The sequence below is a fragment of the Corvus kubaryi genome, unplaced genomic scaffold (genome assembly GCF_017639235.1).
Source record: "Corvus kubaryi isolate FWS band 111438036 unplaced genomic scaffold, C.kubaryi_AGA036_p1.0 split3-37374, whole genome shotgun sequence".
NCBI lineage: Eukaryota > Metazoa > Chordata > Aves > Passeriformes > Corvidae > Corvus > Corvus kubaryi.
In genome coordinates, this window is record NW_024582090.1 from 254,833 (window position 1) to 273,835 (window position 19,003).

The 19,003-nt window shown below is 51.3% G+C and overlaps 1 protein-coding gene across 2 annotated transcripts in view; it reads left to right on the plus strand.

Annotated features, from left to right (window-relative positions):
* Positions 1-19,003, plus strand: part of DPYSL3 (dihydropyrimidinase like 3) — a 32,267-nt gene that overhangs the window by 10,868 nt on the left and 2,396 nt on the right. The window contains exons 1-11 of one of the 2 annotated variants that reach the window (XM_042016073.1): positions 42-182; positions 6,786-6,874; positions 9,092-9,276; positions 10,291-10,455; positions 10,666-10,727; positions 11,135-11,215; positions 12,277-12,345; positions 14,833-14,953; positions 15,646-15,802; positions 18,121-18,262; positions 18,602-18,772. In XM_042016073.1, the coding sequence (XP_041872007.1) occupies positions 144-182; positions 6,786-6,874; positions 9,092-9,276; positions 10,291-10,455; positions 10,666-10,727; positions 11,135-11,215; positions 12,277-12,345; positions 14,833-14,953; positions 15,646-15,802; positions 18,121-18,262; positions 18,602-18,772 (1,281 nt within the window). In that variant the 5' untranslated portion in view covers positions 42-143. Of the gene's footprint in view, positions 1-41; positions 183-6,785; positions 6,875-9,091; positions 9,277-10,290; positions 10,456-10,665; positions 10,728-11,134; positions 11,216-12,276; positions 12,346-14,832; positions 14,954-15,645; positions 15,803-18,120; positions 18,263-18,601; positions 18,773-19,003 lie in introns of those variants that run through there. The other variant, XM_042016072.1, reaches the window with a different exon arrangement.

Genomic DNA, 19,003 nt, shown 5'->3' on the forward strand with positions numbered 1-19,003 from the left:
CCCCCTGGCGGCGGCGGGCGGCGCGGTGGGCGGGGCGGGCAGGGCCGTCCCGGTGCGGCGGGCGCGGGCTCCGTCTCGCCTTTGTGAGGAGCGGCGCGGAGGCAGAACGGGCGGCGGCGGGTCGGGCCGAACCGGGCGGCGTCATGTCGTACCAGGGCAAGAAGAACATCCCGCGCATCACGGTGGGTGCGGCGGGCGGCCGGGACAGGGCGCCCCGTGGGGCGGGGGGGAAGCTCGGTGCCGGCGTCCGGCGTTGCGGGTCGGAGCGGGGCGGCGGCGGCGCGCAGACAAAGAGCCGCCGCCTGCGCAGGTGCCCCGGCTCCGCCGGTGAGCTGAGCTGGGCAGAGCCCGCGGCCCCGCGGGCGTAGCCCGGGCTGGAGAGTCAATGGTGGCCGGTGCCCGGCGGTACCCGATTCCGGTGGGGAGTTCTCCCCGGGCGGGGCCGGAGGGGGCGGGCGGCTGCCCCGGCTTCCCGCAGGGCGTTCCCCCCTCTCGGTGTCCCCGCCGAGCAGCTCCTCGATCTCGCCGTATCAGGTGCGGCGGTGCCGCTGCAGCGCTCAGGGACCCGTCTGCCCCGGCCCGCCCGGGAGAGAGGGCGGCTAGTGGGTTGGCCCTGAAGCTGCGGGAGCCCCGGTCCCACTGGTGTCCTGCCGTGCCGCTCCCTCTGAGGCTTTCCTGCTCTGATCTCTGCCGTGGCAGCCCTCTGCTCCAGGGCTCGCCCTGCGGAGGCCGCAGAAGGTTTGTTCCTGGGAAGGCAATCTGGTCTTTCATCTTGCTGGTTTTCCACTGGCTTCGTAGCTCCTGATTTTTCTATTGAGGACAGCTCTGGTCCTCTGAAGAAAAAGGAAAAGCAAAGCACTTGACTTCCATTATTCTTTTGCATGTACAAATGTGAACAAATGCTCCCAAAGAAGCAGTAAGATCTCGACCACTATAAAGAGAAATTCCTTTGTGAGCCTAGATTCAGTTGCTTTCACAAGCAATATTATGGCTTTACACATCTTGCCTTTCCTGTGTCCTTAGACTGCCATGAAGACACCCCAACTGCTGCTGCAGGTGGGATTTCTCCCATTCTCTGGGGCTTTTGCTTTATGATATGCTTTATCAATATGCAGGGCTTGTGCCTGCTCCTCTGGTATCCAGTGGGAGCTCTCTCACCTCAATGGTAACAAAATCTCCCAAGCTGCTCAATTTATCCCTATTAAATCCTTTCCTTTTCTGCTGAAGCTGAAAATGCTGCAGGCATATGGTGTCTGTGTCACTGATGTTACAGGTAGCTCTCTCCTCTGACTTCTACAGCTTGAGGATGACCCTCCATGACTCACTGGCCCTATTCTGCAGCATTATCATATTCCGGCTGGACTGGAAGACATGGCCGTGGAATTCTGGTCAAATGATCAGGGGACTCAGAGGCAGCAATGAAGTGAAGTCAGGTGGTGGGTGGTCTCCTCTGTTTTAGTATGGAGTGGCAGAAATAAAAGCTCAGCTCCAGTGTCTCCTTTTTCACCGATTGTGCTCCCCTCCCTGGACACTGTTGACATTGTTTATTCCTCCTTTCTAGATTTCTGCCCCAGAATCTTCTTGCATGTCAGTACAGGTAGCAGCTGATGGGGATGGTAGATTGTCACCTAAGCTATGTTTGTTAGTAGAGAGAGGTCTGAGAGTGTGTTGTCCCATTACCTTTAAAGCGTCTAAAGCATTGTATTTGAGGTGGGGGAGTACTGGAGCATGAGAGCATACAGACAATAATAGAAGCCACTTCCCCAGGCAGGTAACTCACCTTTAGATCTCAGGGCTGATAGCATTGAAGCAGGGACAGAGCTCACAAACAAGAGGAGCAGTGCCTTCCTTGCTTCTTTCACCCCAGCAATGGGCAGGTTGGGCTTTCATGAAGGATATATTAGAAAACTGGGTATCTGTACTTCCAACAGCTATTGTTTCAACTGCCTAATGTGTTTCTGGAGATGCAGAAACACTCCCTCCTGGTTCCTCTTGTACTCAGCAGTGCTGCAGTCAGTATTTGTAGTTGGTTTCTGCCAGTAACATCTGAAAAACCACAGCTTGCCTATTGTGTCTGCAGCAGTTTCTTATGTTTTCTAGGACAGCCATTTTAGTGGAGAGGCCAGCATCACGAGTGACTGGTGCATATGTTAGTGTGAGATAAATTTCTGTGCAAATTATTCCCAACATGAGTTGTAAAAAGCCTGGTCAAAAGCTGTGTGTGGCAGCATGACTGTAGTCACTGATGGAAGACTGGGAAGTACAGGCGTGTCTGTCAGTTGCGCAGAGGAGAAAACACCAGGAGGGGAGGTTAGCCAAAGCTTTGGCTTTCTCAGTGGTGGCTCCATCAGCTTGGTATGGATGTGTTGCTCTTCACTGCCTCGTGTTGTGCACCATGCATCAGAGACCACTAAATGTGGTATTACTTTCCACATGTGTGCTGATGCTGGGGTGCCCAGCTCAGGGGAATAGTAATTTCAGATCTTATGTGTCTGTTGAGAGACTTTTTATTGGTTCCTTTTTTTTAGCTGTTTGGAAAAGTAATCGAAGTATTTCCCCTCTTGCTGTCCACAGTATGCTTTTCTGCAGAAAGAGAGGTGGAAGACTAAAATCTTGTCCTGATTTCACAAAATACCTGTTAACAGAACTGTTGGCTGAGTCAAAATTACTCAGTCTTTGTCCTTTTGTCATAAAATCCTTTCCTAGGCCAGGTAGACTGGAGATCCCATATTTTTTTCTTGTTGTGAGCCATGGCCTCCCCAGTCCCCCTGCAGGAGCCCACATACACCATCTCTGTGGTGTCTCTGCCACCTCTAAAAACAAGGAGGTCTGTATGGGGATGGCCAGTATGTTGTATCAGGTACAAGTGGGGAGGAAAGCCTCAGTTGCTGACTAGACAGATTTTGGTAAACTGGTAGCTGTTGTTATGTCAGTTCTTAGCCACAGACCGCGGGGAATGTAGCTGGCAGCTAACTATCTCTCCCTGTGACTCTAGCCAGGGGTTCTTCCATGCTGTTGTGTGGTACATTAGTAAGGAGGAAACATGAGCTTCTGATGAAACACCACTGCAATTAGTGTCTCTTCTTTTACAACGGAAAAAGCAGTAAAACCATACACCTGCTTCTGTGCTCCCCTAATTATGCCCTTGTGCTTTGTTAACGAGGTGAACACTGTTCTTGGCTGGGTTCAGCAGCCTTCTGGAAGTGCTGCCTGCCTTTCTTTCTGCAGCATCACTCTGAAAAATGTTAAGAGACTACCTCATAGTTTGGGGTCTCAAAATGACCAGATAATGCTTAAGGGCATCAGGAGCAGAGTGTGGGCATGAGGGAATGGGTAGTGGGTTTGAAGGCTTGATCCCAAATGCAAACAGGCAGAGGGACAGGGAGAGTTCTGCATAAAGGCTTACCAGCATGGAGAGGTATTGAGGGCTGGTGGTGAATCCAGAAGGTTTTGGCAGAGCTGAGCTGGAGGGAAGCTCCTGTCTTGTCCTCATAGGCATCCCTTGTGCCTGCAGAAATGGATCCTCACAGAAAGCACCACACTGGTGACAGATGAGCTGTCACTGGCTGCCTGAGTACTTTGGAGGCACTGTCAGCAGTGGAGGTCAGGCCAATGACAGGTCAGTGCCAGCGGTCAGGCAGAGCCACGTGCAGCCACGGTCTGCACAGCATCTCACACTCACTGCTGCTTCGGTGCCCTTTGCTCAGAGGCTGTGCTGGGCAGTGGCCGGGGCTCAGGCACTGGCTGCTCCCTCCCTGGCCATGCCCTCGTGGCTCCTGATGCAGGAGGGCTTTTCCCTCTGCTGACAGTGGCTGATGACACAGCCTGACCCTGTCTGGCAGGAGCTGAGGTGGGTGTGCAGAGGCACAGTGAGCCCTGATAGGGGAACAGTGCATTTATTGTGGTCTGGGGCTGCTCTGGGAGCGTGCATTGCAGAAGCCTGGCTATTAAATTAGACTTGTTTCCTCATAACTGTTTCATTCTCTTCCTTTCTTTTTCTCCTGCCTCTTGACACCTGGGTGCACTCCGGAAGGATGCCAGAGCCTGTAGGCGTGTCACTTGGATTTTCCTTATTCAACTTTGTTGCATTTTTTCCTTGCAGTCAGTGGGTGGGGGCTGGTGCAGTTCCTTCACTGTGGGGTGGGCACGATGGGTTCTAGCAGTGCCTGATCTCCTGAGTGGATGCCTTGTTTGTGCTTCAGGCACTGTGGATCTCTCAATTTTGTGTACTAAGAGAGTTAGCACTGAGCAGCCCTTCACATCTGCCGCAGAATAACCACTTGTGAGTGTGGAGCAGGCATATTTCCTGAGCTCATATTAACAGTTTATTCAGTAATTGTCAATGCGACTGTCTCCTGCCCCTGTGCTGCCTGTGCCTGACTCCCTTGGCTTCCTCTTGTCTGATGCACAGGGAAGGGCAGGCCAGAATCAGTATTTGCTGGTGCTCCCACACTCTAGTGAGAACCAGCTCCAGGAATTCAGGAGGGCAAGACAAAAATGAAATGGAGGGCTGTTAGTGGATCTGGGCAGGGAGACTTTTTTTCTTACCTTGTTTGTGCTCAGGGTCCTCAGCCTCAAAGCTGAGCATTGCCCAGCATGTGCCCCATGGGGAGAGGTGTAGCACTGCCGTGCTCTGGCCCAAGAACCTGGGACTGCTTGGCCAGCGCACACCAGCTGTCCTTGTGCCTTGGCTGCTCATGAGAGGTGGCTGTGGTCCCCCAGGTCGCTGGTTAAGACCAGTATCTCTGTGTGCTCATGGAGGTGTGTCAGTGCAGGATGTTTGAAGGAGCTGTGCATGGTGGGCTGTGACCAGCAACATGCCCTTGCTTACAGAGCCCCCTTAGACATCACAGTTTGGGCAGACCTCTGCCCGATGTGTTACCTTGGGTCAGGGAAGAAGGGGGGCTGCTTGTTGGAGAAGAACCCTGGGTCTGCTTGTTGGAGAGGATGGTGAGTGGCAGGAGAACCGGGAACAACTCAGCTGAGCTCTTTTCTTGGTGGAAGGCGAGGCTCCTTATGGGCTGTGCTGGGCGGGGAAGGTAAATCCCCCTTGCCAGGGCTGGGGTTGCCGGCCATCTGTAGAGCCGTGGGGTGGCCCTTGCCTGGGCAGTGTCGGGAGCCGGTGGCTGTGCCCCCGCGACGGGCTGAGCTGCAGCAGGGCTGAGCGCGCCGGCATTCCCTTCCTTTCCCCACCCAGTTCCTTTGTCTCTGCTGCGTGTGGATGAGATTGCTGTAAAAATGCACGCGGGGCTCTGGGCTTTGGCTGCTGCCGGGACGCAGGAGTATTCTTTGCATCCTTCTGTTGACAGAAGGGAAGCTACAAGTTCCCACCTCGGTGGCAATACTTCAGAAATTGCCCCAAGGGCGGCAGATGGAGAGCAAACCCGTTTCCCTGCAGAGCAATTAACCATGCAAGAGCGTCACAGGATGAGGCTGGCATGTGAGCCCTGCTGAAGGCTCTGGTCGGTCAGGCTCAGGCTGTGGAAGGGGAGTGTATTTACGTGCCAAAACTTGGGCTGTGGGCACCAGGGGTAAAAGAGAGGAATGTACGGCGCGATCAAGAGCTGAAGAGTTACTGGATGTGTTTTAAGCAGTCAGGTAGACAACATGTTCTCTGGCACAGCAGTCAGCCTGTGTCACCTGAATCTGTGACAGGCATATGTGAGATCAGGTGGTTTTCCCCCGTATTGCCTGCAGCTGCTTGTGTGGACTTGTGCAGGTGGAGGTAGGTAGAAGAGCAGGAGCTGAGCCATCGCAGCTCCTCTGGATAGGGTCTGTTCCCCACAGGACAGTGTCCACAGTGTCCATCCTCTCCCATCTGTGTATGCTGAGTTGCATGGTCCCAAAGTGTGAATGCAGGAAGAGCATAAGCACAGTCCTGCTTGGGGTGTTCCTCTGCTGTCTGGCTGTGCTCCTTCAGAGAGGGCTGCTGGCCACTTCGGTCAATGGAAAGGAGAACAGAGGAGGTGGTAAATCATGAGACTGGAGTGCAGTCCAGTGCCTCCTGGGTTTTGTACAGACCTGTAAAATGCCTCAGAAATGTTACCCCAAGCACAGCAGGAGAGGGACAGGTTACCAGCCAGTTGCCTGTCCTGTTGGTGGTCTTTGCGAGGTGGTAACAGAGGAGAGAGTAACTTGTCTTCTTTAATGCAACTTACTTTACATGGTATCTAGATAAGGTTTAAGGACATGCCCTTAGTACGAACTTGCTCTAAATATTGATGTGTGGCTCATGCTGCCTGCAGAGTTTTGTGCATAATGTCCTGGCATAGGAAGCTTTTGACTTCTCTCTATATTTTATGGAAGCATATTTGCTGTGTTCCCCAGTGACTCTCCCTTGTGCTCAGTCTGCCTTGGTGGTGTTTCTGGCAGCCCCCTCTCCCATTTGGAAACAGCTTTTGTAATATCACATTTTCAATCCTTGATCTTGTACTGTTGTTTGGAGTGTTAGCACAGGTCCAGTGACCTTTCTGCAGCACTGGTGGTTGAGGTGAGCAGTGGGAGAGTGCCTGTAGAGAGTGCTGAGAATCATAAAATTGTAATATGTTAAGGGGTTGGAATGGATGTTAAAGATCATGTAGTCCCAACCCCCTCTAGTGGGACACCTCCCACTATACCAGGTTGCTCAAGGACTTAACCAGCCTGGCTTTGAATACTGCCAGGCTTGGGGCATCCATAACCTCCCTGGGCAACCTGTGCCAGTGTCTAACCACCCTCACAGTCAGAAGTGAATGAAGCATGTGTGTTACCTGCTACTGACAACTGCTGTGCTCTTCCCTTTTCAGAGTGATCGTCTCCTTATTAAAGGAGGGCGAATAGTCAATGATGACCAGTCATTCTATGCTGACATTTACATGGAGGATGGCCTCATAAAGTAAGTATGGGATTTCTGTTTTCTCCATCTCCTCTTAAACCAGCTTCAGGTTAGGTGGTTATCGGCTTTTTGTGGATGTGGTTTGTACCCAACTTGTCAGGCAGTAAAGCTTGATAACCCTCTCTGATCAGAGGCTCAGCTTTCTGCAGTGTGTGTGAGCACAGACGTGATTGGCTGATGTGTTTTCAGAGGAACTCCAGTGACTGAATTGCTGTCAGCTTGTGGGATTGTGGTACTGTGTCCATTGTAAAGCAAAGTTGTGTCTAATTACACCAAGAACAGGTTTATCTTTGACTTCTGTTTTTTCCTGTGTTAACTGTATTAGCATGAATGACCCCAGACAAGATCCTTTTTGTTAGCACTAACAAGGACAGTGCTGTGCTACAAGTCATCTGCATCCTTGAGATTTCCAGGAATTGCAGGAAAACCTCTGGGTTCCCCCAGCTTCTTCGTGTATGTCTCAGAGCTGCAGGAATAGCTCCATTGTTTAAAGGCTGCCATTCAAATTTGGCAAAGGTATTGTGTTGGGGCCTGCGCCACACTGGGTGAAGTGAAAGAACCGTGATAGTTCATAGCAGAGAGACTTGAAAAGGCATTGCTTGCTCTATGGTAAGAGTTAAATATCCAGCCTTCCCAGGGTGGTATATGTTAAAAATCCAGCCGCAGATAAATACTTCAAGAAGTGTGACTGTATTTTTATCTGGTGGACAAGACCATTTGTGATTGACAAGGACTTGTACACAGGCAGGGATCAGAGCCAGCTTCAGGTGTTGCTATGGCACAGGCTTTGTGAGTATGCTTGGGCAAATGACTGAGCCTCATCTACAGCCTGGAGGCCACAGAATTTCACTGCCTTGGGAGCTAAATGCTTTTACAAGTGAGTTCTTGTAAGAATACAATGAGTAATTAAAAACCTTTAGTGATGGATTCATCTCCATAAAAGCAGTGGGAAGAGCTGCTGGTTTATTGCTGTGAGGACAGTAAAGTGAGCAGTTCTGTCCACAGAATTTTTGTTATACTAGGGGAAAAAAAACCCTGCAAAGTGACTCAGCTTGAATGAAATGCAAAAATTGAATTTGCTTCTCATTTTTACCTCCCCAGTGTGACAAGGAAATCAGAAGTTTTCCACTAAAACCAACTTATCTTTAATATTAATTTATCAAGGAAAACTGAGAAAGGCTTGATGAAAGTAGGATTTCTGAAATAAGAGATTTGAAGGCTGAGTTGTACATATGGACACATAAAGGGTTGAGGGGACAGGGGCTTAGAAAGGCAATGCTGAGGTTCAGGTGACTTGGCCTGCAGGAGGGCTGGGTGCATCAAGTTGTGCTCGAACAGGACAGGCTCCAGAGCACTATAGTTGTGTATTAGGTTACTGGTGGATTTATACTGGAACTCTCTAGGTTTCCTGTTTTCAGAGGACACTTTTAAGTATTTGATTTTTAGCTGCCTTCACTACAGTGTGGCCCTGCTGATAGCAAAGCTGTCCTTCAGGGCCACAGAAGAGACAAGGTGAGAGGGGAGAACTGTGGACTTCTTGGGAAGACGGTGAGCCCAGAGCTTGCAGGCTGTGCCATGAGCCCAGCAGGCTGCAGCCAGTCAGGCTGGGCACTTGCTGAGCTATTTCCCAGCTCCCAGGAGTCCCTTCACTCTTGGGACTTTGTGCTGTGAGCAGCATTGCAAGTCCCTGATGAGCCCTGAGCTGGCCTACCAGCTGTGGCATTACAGTGGAAATCATCTTTCTCTGTAAGTAAGCTCAGACTTGAGCCTTACTTAAGGTGGGCAGAGGGACAGGAGAGATTAGGGGTGTAGCTCGCTTGGAAGCAGGGCTGGTGTCAGGTTTTGTGAGCATGCACCCTGGGTGGGTAGTTAGGACTGCTACGCTGGAAATGCATGCTGGAGCCTGTTTTGTGAGCCTGTAGGGTATGAAATGTCCTAGGCAGGTTCTCACCATGCACTGCAGAGACAACTGGACAGATGGCAGCCACGCCTAGACTAAGCACAGCATAGGTATAAGCAAGCCAGACAATCCTGCACATTGCTGCAGAGTGGAGTGGTTTTGCTCTGCTGGCTCTGGCAAGCCTGGGTCTGGGAGCAAGACAGAGTAGGGTGTTCCTGCTGGCAGGGAGCTGCCCTGGCAATCCCTGGCTGAGCTATTCAGAGGTTATGTTGTGGCTGGTTTTCCTTTGTGTGAGTATCTTGGTATGATCTTATCAGGCAGATTGGAGACAACCTGATTGTTCCTGGAGGGGTCAAAACCATAGAAGCCAATGGGAAGATGGTGATCCCTGGAGGAATTGATGTCCACACTCGCCTGCAGATGCCATACAGGGGAATGACTGCTGTGGATGATTTCTTCCAAGGAACAAAAGCAGCTCTGGCTGGTGGAACCACCATGATCAGTAAGTGCAGCAGGCATGGCCTGTGCATGACACCACCCAGCACTCCTGCAAGATCACCCAGTTCTTTCTTTTTCTGTGCTTTTCTCAATCTTCTTTGTCTTCAAAGTCCATGAAAGTGTGTTCATATTTTCTGTGATCTCTGTCAATGCAGTCTAGCGAGTAAGGATTGGGATGAACTTTGTATCCTTAGTAATGATGATGTGATAGGACAGGATATGTGCCCTTGCAGATCCTGTGTTCTGCAGTGCTTGTCTGCAGCCACTGTTGCCCCTGGGACCCTCAAAAAGGAACAATGGCATAACTTCTCTTTTAAATAAAAGTAGGACAGCATGTTGCTCAGATGGCTCTGAGCAGAGGAACAGAGCAGTGTGCTGGCATCCCACACTGCTTGAAAATAAACAGTGCTGATGAAAAAGGAAAGGGAATTCTGAGGTCCTTCCCTGGAGAATGCTATGGCTGTGCACTGGTTTGAGGTCCAGGTGTTGTCCTGTGCAGTGGTTACAGCTGGGTGCACTGCAGGGTTTCTTGGGATGCAGGAGCAAGTGTTGATCCTTCCAGTAAAGGGCTGGGTTCCTTGTCCTCCCCCCACCGTTTTTCCTTCCTCTGTGCCAAAAATATATGTTTTGTGAAATGGTCTGTGGTAAGGTGTGGAGATTCCATGGTGGGCAATAAAAGGTGCATTAGTGTTGCAGTGTAGGAAGAGGCTTTGTGCTAATGGGGTGGGAGTGGCGATGGGGAAAGACAAGGCTCTTTAGCTTCCAGCCAGTTTCTCAGCAGAAGCGTGTAAAAACCTCTGGTCCTGTGCCAGAGGCCATTAAGTAAAGGCTCTGTGTACTTCCCTGCCAATAAATGCACTTGAGGAGCCAAGGCATGTTGTGAAGGGACAGGATCCTCTTGGGAGCTGCCCTGAAGCTGTTGAGGAGACCAGCCTGGGGTGGTGGAGCTGCCAGGCCACAGTGGCATGGCCTGGTTGGGGAGTCCTTGCTCAGCCCTTCCTCTGCTGTGGCCCTGCAGTGGATCACGTGGTGCCAGAGCCGGAGTCCAGCCTGGCCGAGGCGCTGGAGCGGTGGCGGGAGTGGGCTGATGGCAAGGCCTGCTGTGACTATGCATTGCATGTGGACATCCCACGCTGGAGCGACCACGTCAGGCAGGAGCTGCACACCATGGTCCAGGAGAAAGGTTTGTTGCCTGCTGCTCCCTGCCTGGCCTTGGCCAGCCCTGTCCCCTGGCCAGGGAAGGCATGAGGTGGCTGCGCTGTTGGGTTCCCATGGGGTCTCGCACAGCTGCCAGCAGGAGCTGTGCCCTGCAGGGCATTTGGTGGGGAGGGTGGCCAGAGCAGGCAGCCTAACCTACAAAGCTCACCTCTGTCTCCTCTCTGCCCTGCCCCAGGCATTAACTCCTTCATGGTGTACATGGCCTACAAGGATTTGTACCAGATGTCCAACACCGAGGTGAGACCTCCTACACTGCCATGGTTGTGTTGATTCAAGGAGCAGTGGGGGGTGACAGCCATGGTGGGCATGGGGCAGCTCATAAGGCTGGTGGCTGCTGTCCCTGGCCAGGCCTTGCTGCTCCTCTCCTCCACCCTGGCTGCTTGTGCAGGGCTGCCCCAGGCTGTGCTGTGGGCTGGCTGGGCTCCTGCATTGCAGGCAGAGGCACAGGTCTAGTGTGGAGATCACCAGGAGCATCTGCTGGTGACTGCATCCTTCAGAGAGCTGGTCCCAGCACAGCCAGAGCTCTGCCTGGCATGGCTACACTGCGTCCTGCTGCTGCCAGGGGCATGGGTGGAACTGCCATGAGCGGTGTCAGGGCCATGGGCAGCCTGCTCAGTAATCATTTCTTCTTGTCTCTCTTTTAGCTGTACGAGATATTCAGCTGCCTGGCAGAGCTGGGTGCCATAGCTCAAGTTCATGCAGAAAATGGGGATATAATTGCACAGGTAACTAACTACTTCTGGCAGGCAAGAACTGAAAATCTTTTTCAGGCAGATTTGGTGTGGGGCATTAGCAAAATGACTCTAAAGTTGGACATCTTGTGCCAGGTGACACCTTCGCTGTTCAGCAGCAATATCCAATTTAGCAAGATTTTTTGTTGTGAATATGTTGTGCACAAGCAAATCTGCAATAGTGAATTAGCAATTACCTAAATGGAAGTGAGTATCCATCAAGTATGGTATGTTTGTTCCAGCTGCAGCTGTCCTCAGTGTGGAGAGGCAGAGACCTTTGCCTTGCAAATAGCAAGCCAGGAGAGGTAAAGTTCATTGAGAACTGCCTTGACAAGAGAGATTTTGTCCCTGTAAGCAAACAGGTGGCTAATGAAGCTGGATTTGCAAGGAAAGTGTTCTGAGGGATGTGGTTTAGTGATCAAGTGAGTAGTGTGTATTGGCCCGCTGTGTTGTAATTGGTGCTGGATGACAGAAGGTCCAAATGTTTGATTTTCTTTAAGGCACAGAAGACACCGCTCAGTTAAGCTCTGCAACTATTTCTCTTGTTCTTGGGAGTTGAAGGAGCATGAACCAAGAGGTCATTCTTTGAGCATCTTTTCAGACTACAAGAATCAGTTTTGTTTGGACTTTTTAGAGCTGCAGTGCACAGTTGGATGGCTCCTTCACATGAAAACTGAGAGTGGTCAGAGGAATTGTATTGGCCAGAGCTTATCTCTATTTTAGTACCTGCCTTATCATAAAATGCCCCAAAATTACTATTTGATAGCACTTCACAGTCCTAGGAATTGGAGAGGATGAGGAGTTTTGTAGCCCTTTTTGTCTGCACATTGTGCTTGTTTTATTGAAGAGGTTTAAGTCAGTGCCTGACCTCCCATTTCCCCATGTTCCCTCTTTCAAACCCCTTGAGCATACAGCAGCCTCTCACTGTGCCTGATGGTCCCACAGGACATAGGGTGGTGATGGTCCTGAGGGAAGAGCTTGACACAGAAGGGACCTGCTTTTTTTGGTTGATAGCTTCAGTCCTGTAATATCCCTCTGTTCTTTTGATGTCCTAGGAACAAGCCAGGATGTTGGAGATGGGAATAACAGGCCCTGAAGGCCATGTGCTGAGCAGACCTGAGGAGGTAAGATGCAGAGGACAGTTCAGCCTTGCTTCACTGAAGCGTTTTCCAGTCACAGTAGGGCTCAGTGTGTTTAGTGGGGGCAGGCAAGCATCAGGGCATGGGAGAATGTGTGTACATCCAGGGGTATCCATTCATACAGGCACTGCTGTCTTTTTCATCATCAGCCCAGGAAAGAGCAAGGTGCATGTTTGTGACAACATTTCTCAGTCTTGCTTGAGTTGCCCAGCAGAGATAGAAGCCCTTGTTCTGAGTCTCACAGAGAGGAATCAATCAACCAAAGTGTTTGTATGGCTCTAGCAGCCTTTGAGTCTGGATTGTGGGGGCATTTGTCTTGTGTAGGTGACTCCATGGGTGTGAGAAGCCTAAGAAGAATCTAATGACGAGTTTTAGTTTCTCTGAGAATTCACATTTAAGTGCTGACGGATTCCAACCTCTTCCTGCTTTATATCTGCTTAGTCTCTAAAGTGTTTCAGAGTCAGATGGACAAAGCCATTGGCAGAAGGAGTGGGAGGGAAAGAGAGGGGGAATTCCCTGGTTACAAGTCATTGTCAGAACCCTAATGAGATTACTTCTAATTTTAGCTTGCAGGGATTTTTCTGTTTGGTCCATTAATATGAGTTGAATCTAATTTTAGATAGGTTTCCTTCATGTAACTCCCTGCCGAGAGGTACTTTGACTTCCCACAGCATGTGAAAGAAGAAAACAATAGGAATTTGGTACAATAGCAAAGCTTTCCCCTGAGCAGGGGAGCACAGGGACAGATTTGTACTTCAGGGCCTGCTGAAATAAAATCATTGGCTTAAATTAAAAGTGTAAGAAGTTGGCTGTATTAGGGCTAGTAACAACATATATGGCCTAGTGTAATAACAGTACTTACTCTCTCTGAAATACAAGAGTGTAAAGCATTTTCCTATACAGGGAAGAGTCTCAGTGTCAAATAAGTGGCTCAGAGTCCCTCTGTGTGTAAGCTGCCATTTACTTTTATGACTCTAACCTGTTGCCACTAGTTGGCAAGCTAAGGTGCAATTACAGGATGCTGTGGTTGTGCCCAGATTTGAGAACTGTCCTGTTACCATAAGCAGTGCACATCTCATCCAGAGCCAATAAACATTGTTCAGTGTTTGATCTTGAAATGCCATTAAAGTATAAGGCAACTGAGAACAGTGCAAGGCTCTAGATATCTGTTCAGCCAAATCCAGATCTCATTGCCTTTGAAAATAAACAGTGTCCTTCTTCCAGAACACACTCTACCACAAATGACCCAGCTACCCTATAAAGCCTGCAGGCAGATGGCAAAGCATTAGGAGAGTGGTCTGTGGCTCTGTGAGTCTTCTCTGTCCTGGAGGGACCTCAGTGGGGGTTAAAGACATGTTCTTCTCTCCAGCGATGATGGTGACTTGGTAGGGCAGGATGATGCTGCTCCAGATTGTAACCTGCTGTGAGGGGTATTCAGTGATGGCTGTTTGCTCCTGTCCACATGTTAAACCCCATCAACTACTACAGCCCATAAGTGTGGTGATTAAAAAATGGCTTCTCATTTAAATTTCTATTTAAAGAGTCTTTAAGAAGAGAAAAACCTCTTTTCACTGTACAGCAAATAGATCTGCAGAAGTATGAGAGGCGTAGGAGTGCATGTGTGTCTGGATGCAGTGCTCTGCTTCTCTGCCCTGGGACATTTCGACTGGCATGGTCCCAGGCATTGCCCTGGGGGCAGGATCATTGTGTCTTTTTAAGGCTTCTGTTTTGAACTTTCTCAAGCCAGCACTTGAAGCCAAATTGTAGAGCAAACACTTGGAGATCTCTGGGGTTGAGCTTGGGCGGAGCACAGGCTGATGTAATAGTCCAAAGATATCCCTCGTGGTGGAAATCTACCCTCCACTAACAGCAGGACAGTGAGATGGGGCAGGCTGGGGCAAGCAGCAGCTGTACTGCAGGACGGCCAGGCCTCAATGACAAGCAGCCTGCCAGTGTTCAGCCCTCTGCACCCTGCCATGGGGGTGGCAGGGGACATCTGGTTAACCCTGCTGCAGCCGTGGGACAGCGTGGAGCAGGGAGTGCTACAAAAGGGTGGACCCTCCTGCTGCCTGGCATCAGCCTGTAAGCTGTGCTCTCAGGCTGGGCAGCAGTCCCTGGGCTCCTTGGGCTGTCGGGAGAGCTGGAACCAGGCAGTGGAAAAAACAGCAGATGCGGCTCTGCTTGTCCCTGAGCAGGGTTCAGGCAGTGCTCCTGTGCTGGGCATGGACCAGGGTTCAGGCAGTGCTCCTGTGCCAGGCATTGTGTTACTGTAGCCTGCCATTTGGGCCAGGCTCTGAGGAGATGGAAGCTCCCCCCCCCTCAGGTCTCCCTGATTAAACTGCCCTGGGGGAGTCAAGGGTAAAAGTGAGGGCACAGGGTGTCCGCAGTAATCAGTGGTGTGCTGAGAGTAACAGGGGCTCCTCCCTGCCCAGCCAGTGCTCTTCTGCAGCTTTGTGCCATCCTCTGTTCCAGCTGGAAGCAGAAGCTGTCTTCCGGGCCATCACTATTGCCAGCCAGACCAACTGTCCTCTCTACGTGACTAAAGTGATGAGCAAAAGTGCTGCTGACCTCATCTCACAAGCCAGAAAAAAAGGTGAGTGGCAGCTGGTGCTGCACTCAGCCCTGCTGCTGCCACCAGGATCCTGGGTTATGTGGTCCCTGTGTCCTCGTGGTTGTTTTGCCAAGATCAGCACTCTGCTTTGAGTGCTGTGCATTGCTTCCCCTTCTGCTGGGGAGTAGTTAGCTTAGGAGTTTGCCTGACTTGTGAAGGGCAGGGTGACACTGCAGCAGGCCACATAGAATCACCTCCTGTTGTCAGTGAGGTAACATCAATATGTGGGGCACAGGTAGGAGCAATGCTTTAAACACCACAGTTTGTCTGCAGCTGTGAAGGGCTTGATGAGGACGCTTTGTTCATTGCACGTGGTAATGGGTTGAGCTGCTGCGTGTAGCTCTGGCCTTCCTTTGACGTGCTGGCCCCTTGGAGGTGCCTGGGTGCCTTTTCAGGTGGCTGGGAGCTCCATTTGTCAGTGGTGGTGGAGCACAGGGCTGCCCCACAAGTGTGGGCATGTCCACAGCTCTGTTCAGTGGGCTCGCTGCCCCTGCCCCAGGAGGTATGAAGGGGGATTCTGGTGCACTAGGATCTGTGCCCTTGAGCAGGAGGACCCTGTGGTGATGGCATGGGTCTGGGTATTCTCGGGACATGGCAGGCTGTTGGTAGTGCTGTGGAGCAGAGAATGCCACTGGGCTCCACTGAAACACTGTTCTTTCTGTGCCCTTCTCCAGGCATTGTGGTGTTTGGTGAGCCCATCACAGCTAGTCTGGGGACTGATGGAACACACTACTGGAGCAAGAACTGGGCCAAGGCTGCGGCATTTGTGGTCTCTCCGCCACTGAGCCCAGACCCAACCACTCCTGATTACATCAACTCCCTCCTGGCCAGGTGAGTGACACCTCTGCTGGGGATACTGCTAGGGGAAAGTGGACTCTGGCTAGGGAAGAAAGAGGTTAGTCCAACCTGAACCACTTCACCGTAGGGATGTAATGAACTGACCAGTGAAATGGCTCTGACTCCAAGCCGTGTTGGTTTATCCTCGAGAATTGAGGGAGGACACCGTAAGCTTAACATCACTAATGAGAAAAATACCAGTAGTCACGAACCATTTTAAATGCCCTGAAGAAGGCAAAGAAATGAGGACAAGCTAAAACAGACTTGTCAACTGAACCATTCACTGAGCTGGAGAAATGGGGAATGGCTGCCTGAGTTGGGATGCTGCAAGATGATGCAAGATGCTGCACCAATGCGGAGGGCATTACATGTTTCACAGGCTGGTGGGGACCCCAGTCAAATACAAAGCAGATATATTCACACACCTATAGAGGTGAGCAATAGCAGAGCCTGCAGAGTGCAAGAGACCTTTAGGAGCAGCTCCTGCACATCTGGCTGGGATGGCAGGTTGGTTTTTCATCCTGAAGGCAAGGGGGTAGAGAAGGGATTTGTTGAAAACAAAGACAAACAAGCACTTCAGCAGTTTGCCATGACCTTTCACAGTTACACTCCATCCTCTCACTGGCAAAGCCAGCACGCAGCTGAAGATACTGCGCGTTCCTGGCCCTGTCTTTGTGCTGTGTGTCCATCGCACACCACTCAGCCTGTGTTTGTACATCCGATTGTGTGCACACTGTCTGGTCTGTTAGCCAGCAGATGGCTGACACTGAGGGGGTTGTAAGTGGAAATGTCCTTTGAGGTAATGCTGGAAACATCTCTGCCAAGATGAGCAAGGGATGAGCAGTCACTAAGAGGTGTCTCTTCGGCGGGGCACCTTAGGATAAACCCGGGTTGTGCCAGAGTGGAGATGCTGTGTCTGGGTGTAAGAGAGGTGCCAGTGCATTTGAGGGTCTGAATATGCAGCTCACCCTGCATTTTGCTGTGGTCAATGAACAAGAGATACCTCAGCTCGTACTGGATGTATGATAGAGATGCAGGTCTTAACGACTAGCAAGGAAAAGTGAGCCCAGCTCCTGAACTGGTTTTCTAATCCTTACCTTCCAATTTATGCCAGACCTCGAAGAAGACACAAGCAATTCTTGGTCCCTGCAGCTCATAGGTGACTGTCTTGACACCTTTGCCGTACTGTTTTCTGTGAGGCTGCAGCGGGAGGGACACTGTGAGGTTCCAACTGGGCTGGATGGCTTTTCTCCAGCAGAAAGCATGTTGTGTGATCTTTCTGGACTTCTGTCTGTACAGTCCGTCAGACATATGGCAGAAATTATCAGAGGAAGGTGGAGATGATCAGTGGATTAGGGCAGATTTGCAGCCTTGAGGAGAGTCACTGTGTCTGCACTGCCCAGGTGCTTGAGGCCCCTTGCCTCATGTAGGCAGTGCTGGGAACTGGCTTGCTTTGGTCTTCTTCCTTTTGCCTGGCAGCAAGGACTTTCCAGCTGCTGCCTGTCCAATGTTCCCTGAGGACCCAGCAGCACCTGGGTGACTTCCAGGGAGCCATGGACAGTTCCTCTCCCTGCCTTGTCTGTGGGCAGCTCCTGGCTCTTCCTGTTTCCTAGGAGCGGGATGGGTCAGGGCATCTCATCTGTCCAGGTACCACTTCGGGCAGAGGGTGAAGAGGCCTCAGTGAAGCACTTCTGGGCTTCCTGCAGAGAGCTGCTTCTGGGCAGTCCCAACTCCCTCCATCCCACTGCAGCAGGCTTTCGTGGGGCAGGGGAGGACTGTGCTAGCCCTCAGCATGCAGGAGCTGGCAGTGCACAACACAAGGGCCAGCCTGTGGGAGTGGGGAATGGTCCTGGAGCAGAGATGCCCCTTCCTCCGTGTGTGGCAGAAGGGCTCTCTCAAGCAGACCTGACAAACTGCCAGAAATGGGTTTTGTGACTTGCACTGGCATGTTTTTTTCTTCATACTTGTGCAAATGATGGAGTCTGGTATGAAAGGACATCTTCTGGATTGACACAAAGACCACTCTGTTCCCTAGGAGCTGAGCTGTTGATTTCTCTTTTGTACAGGATGCTGTCCATGCTCAGGCAGGTAGCACAGTGTGGCAGAGGTCTCTTGCCCCCACGTGATACAGCTGCCCCAGGGGCTGGGTCAGGTGGAAGTCTTCAGGCTGAGGGGCTGTGGAAATGAGGGTGCAGAGTAAAAAACACTGAGCCGGGGGCTGCCCGTAGCCAGAGGAAATCCATATCCCTCATGTCTCTGTTGCTGTCTGACTGCAAAATGACTGACAATGGGTTTGTTCCACCACTCTTCAGTGGTGATCTGCAGGTGTCGGGAAGTGCTCACTGTACCTTCAGCACCGCGCAGAAAGCCATTGGAAAAGACAACTTCACAGCGATCCCAGAAGGAACCAACGGCATCGAGGAACGAATGTCTGTCATCTGGGACAAGGCAGTGGTGAGAGCCCCACCAGGGAACGGGCAGAGTGAGCAGAGGTGGTTGCCATCTCACACACCCATGCTACTGTCCCACAGAGCTGGGCACCCAGCTTGTTCCCTCTCTGGTTTTGAGAGTCAAATCAAGCTGGAGCAGGAGGGGTGGCTGTTGCAGGCTTGGGATGAACATCCAGAAGCTGTGCCCCCAGTCTTGGTCTGTCTGGCACCAGTTAGTAAGATCAGCCTCAGAAGCTTGGGCCCAGCCAGCCAGCACCTTGTGTGGGAGTGAGGATGGTGCTTCCCAGGGCTCTTACTCACCCTTTTCCCATAGAAGGACTTAGTTCTCTTTGTGTGTGAGCAGGCCACAGGAAAGATGGATGAAAACCAGTTTGTGGCTGTGACGAGCACTAATGCTGCCAAAATCTTCAACCTGTATCCACGAAAAGGGAGAATAGCAGTGGGCTCGGACAGCGATCTGGTTATATGGGATCCTGATGCAGTAAAGATCATCACAGCAAAAACCCATCAATCTGTAAGTCCTCTACTCATCTGTGTGAATGCTGAAGAGTGGCATGCAAGTAGCTTTGTAGAAAGGTGGCCTGGCTGCTGGGAGCTTGGTACTGTCCTGCTTGACTCTGAGGAGGATTGACTGAGCCCAGGCTCCAGGTGGTGCCAGTTGTGACTGTGGGTAGAATGTCTGTGAGCCCTAGGCTCAGGACATGGGGCTTTTTTCACCCTGCTTGGGTGTTCTTCTCCTGACCCT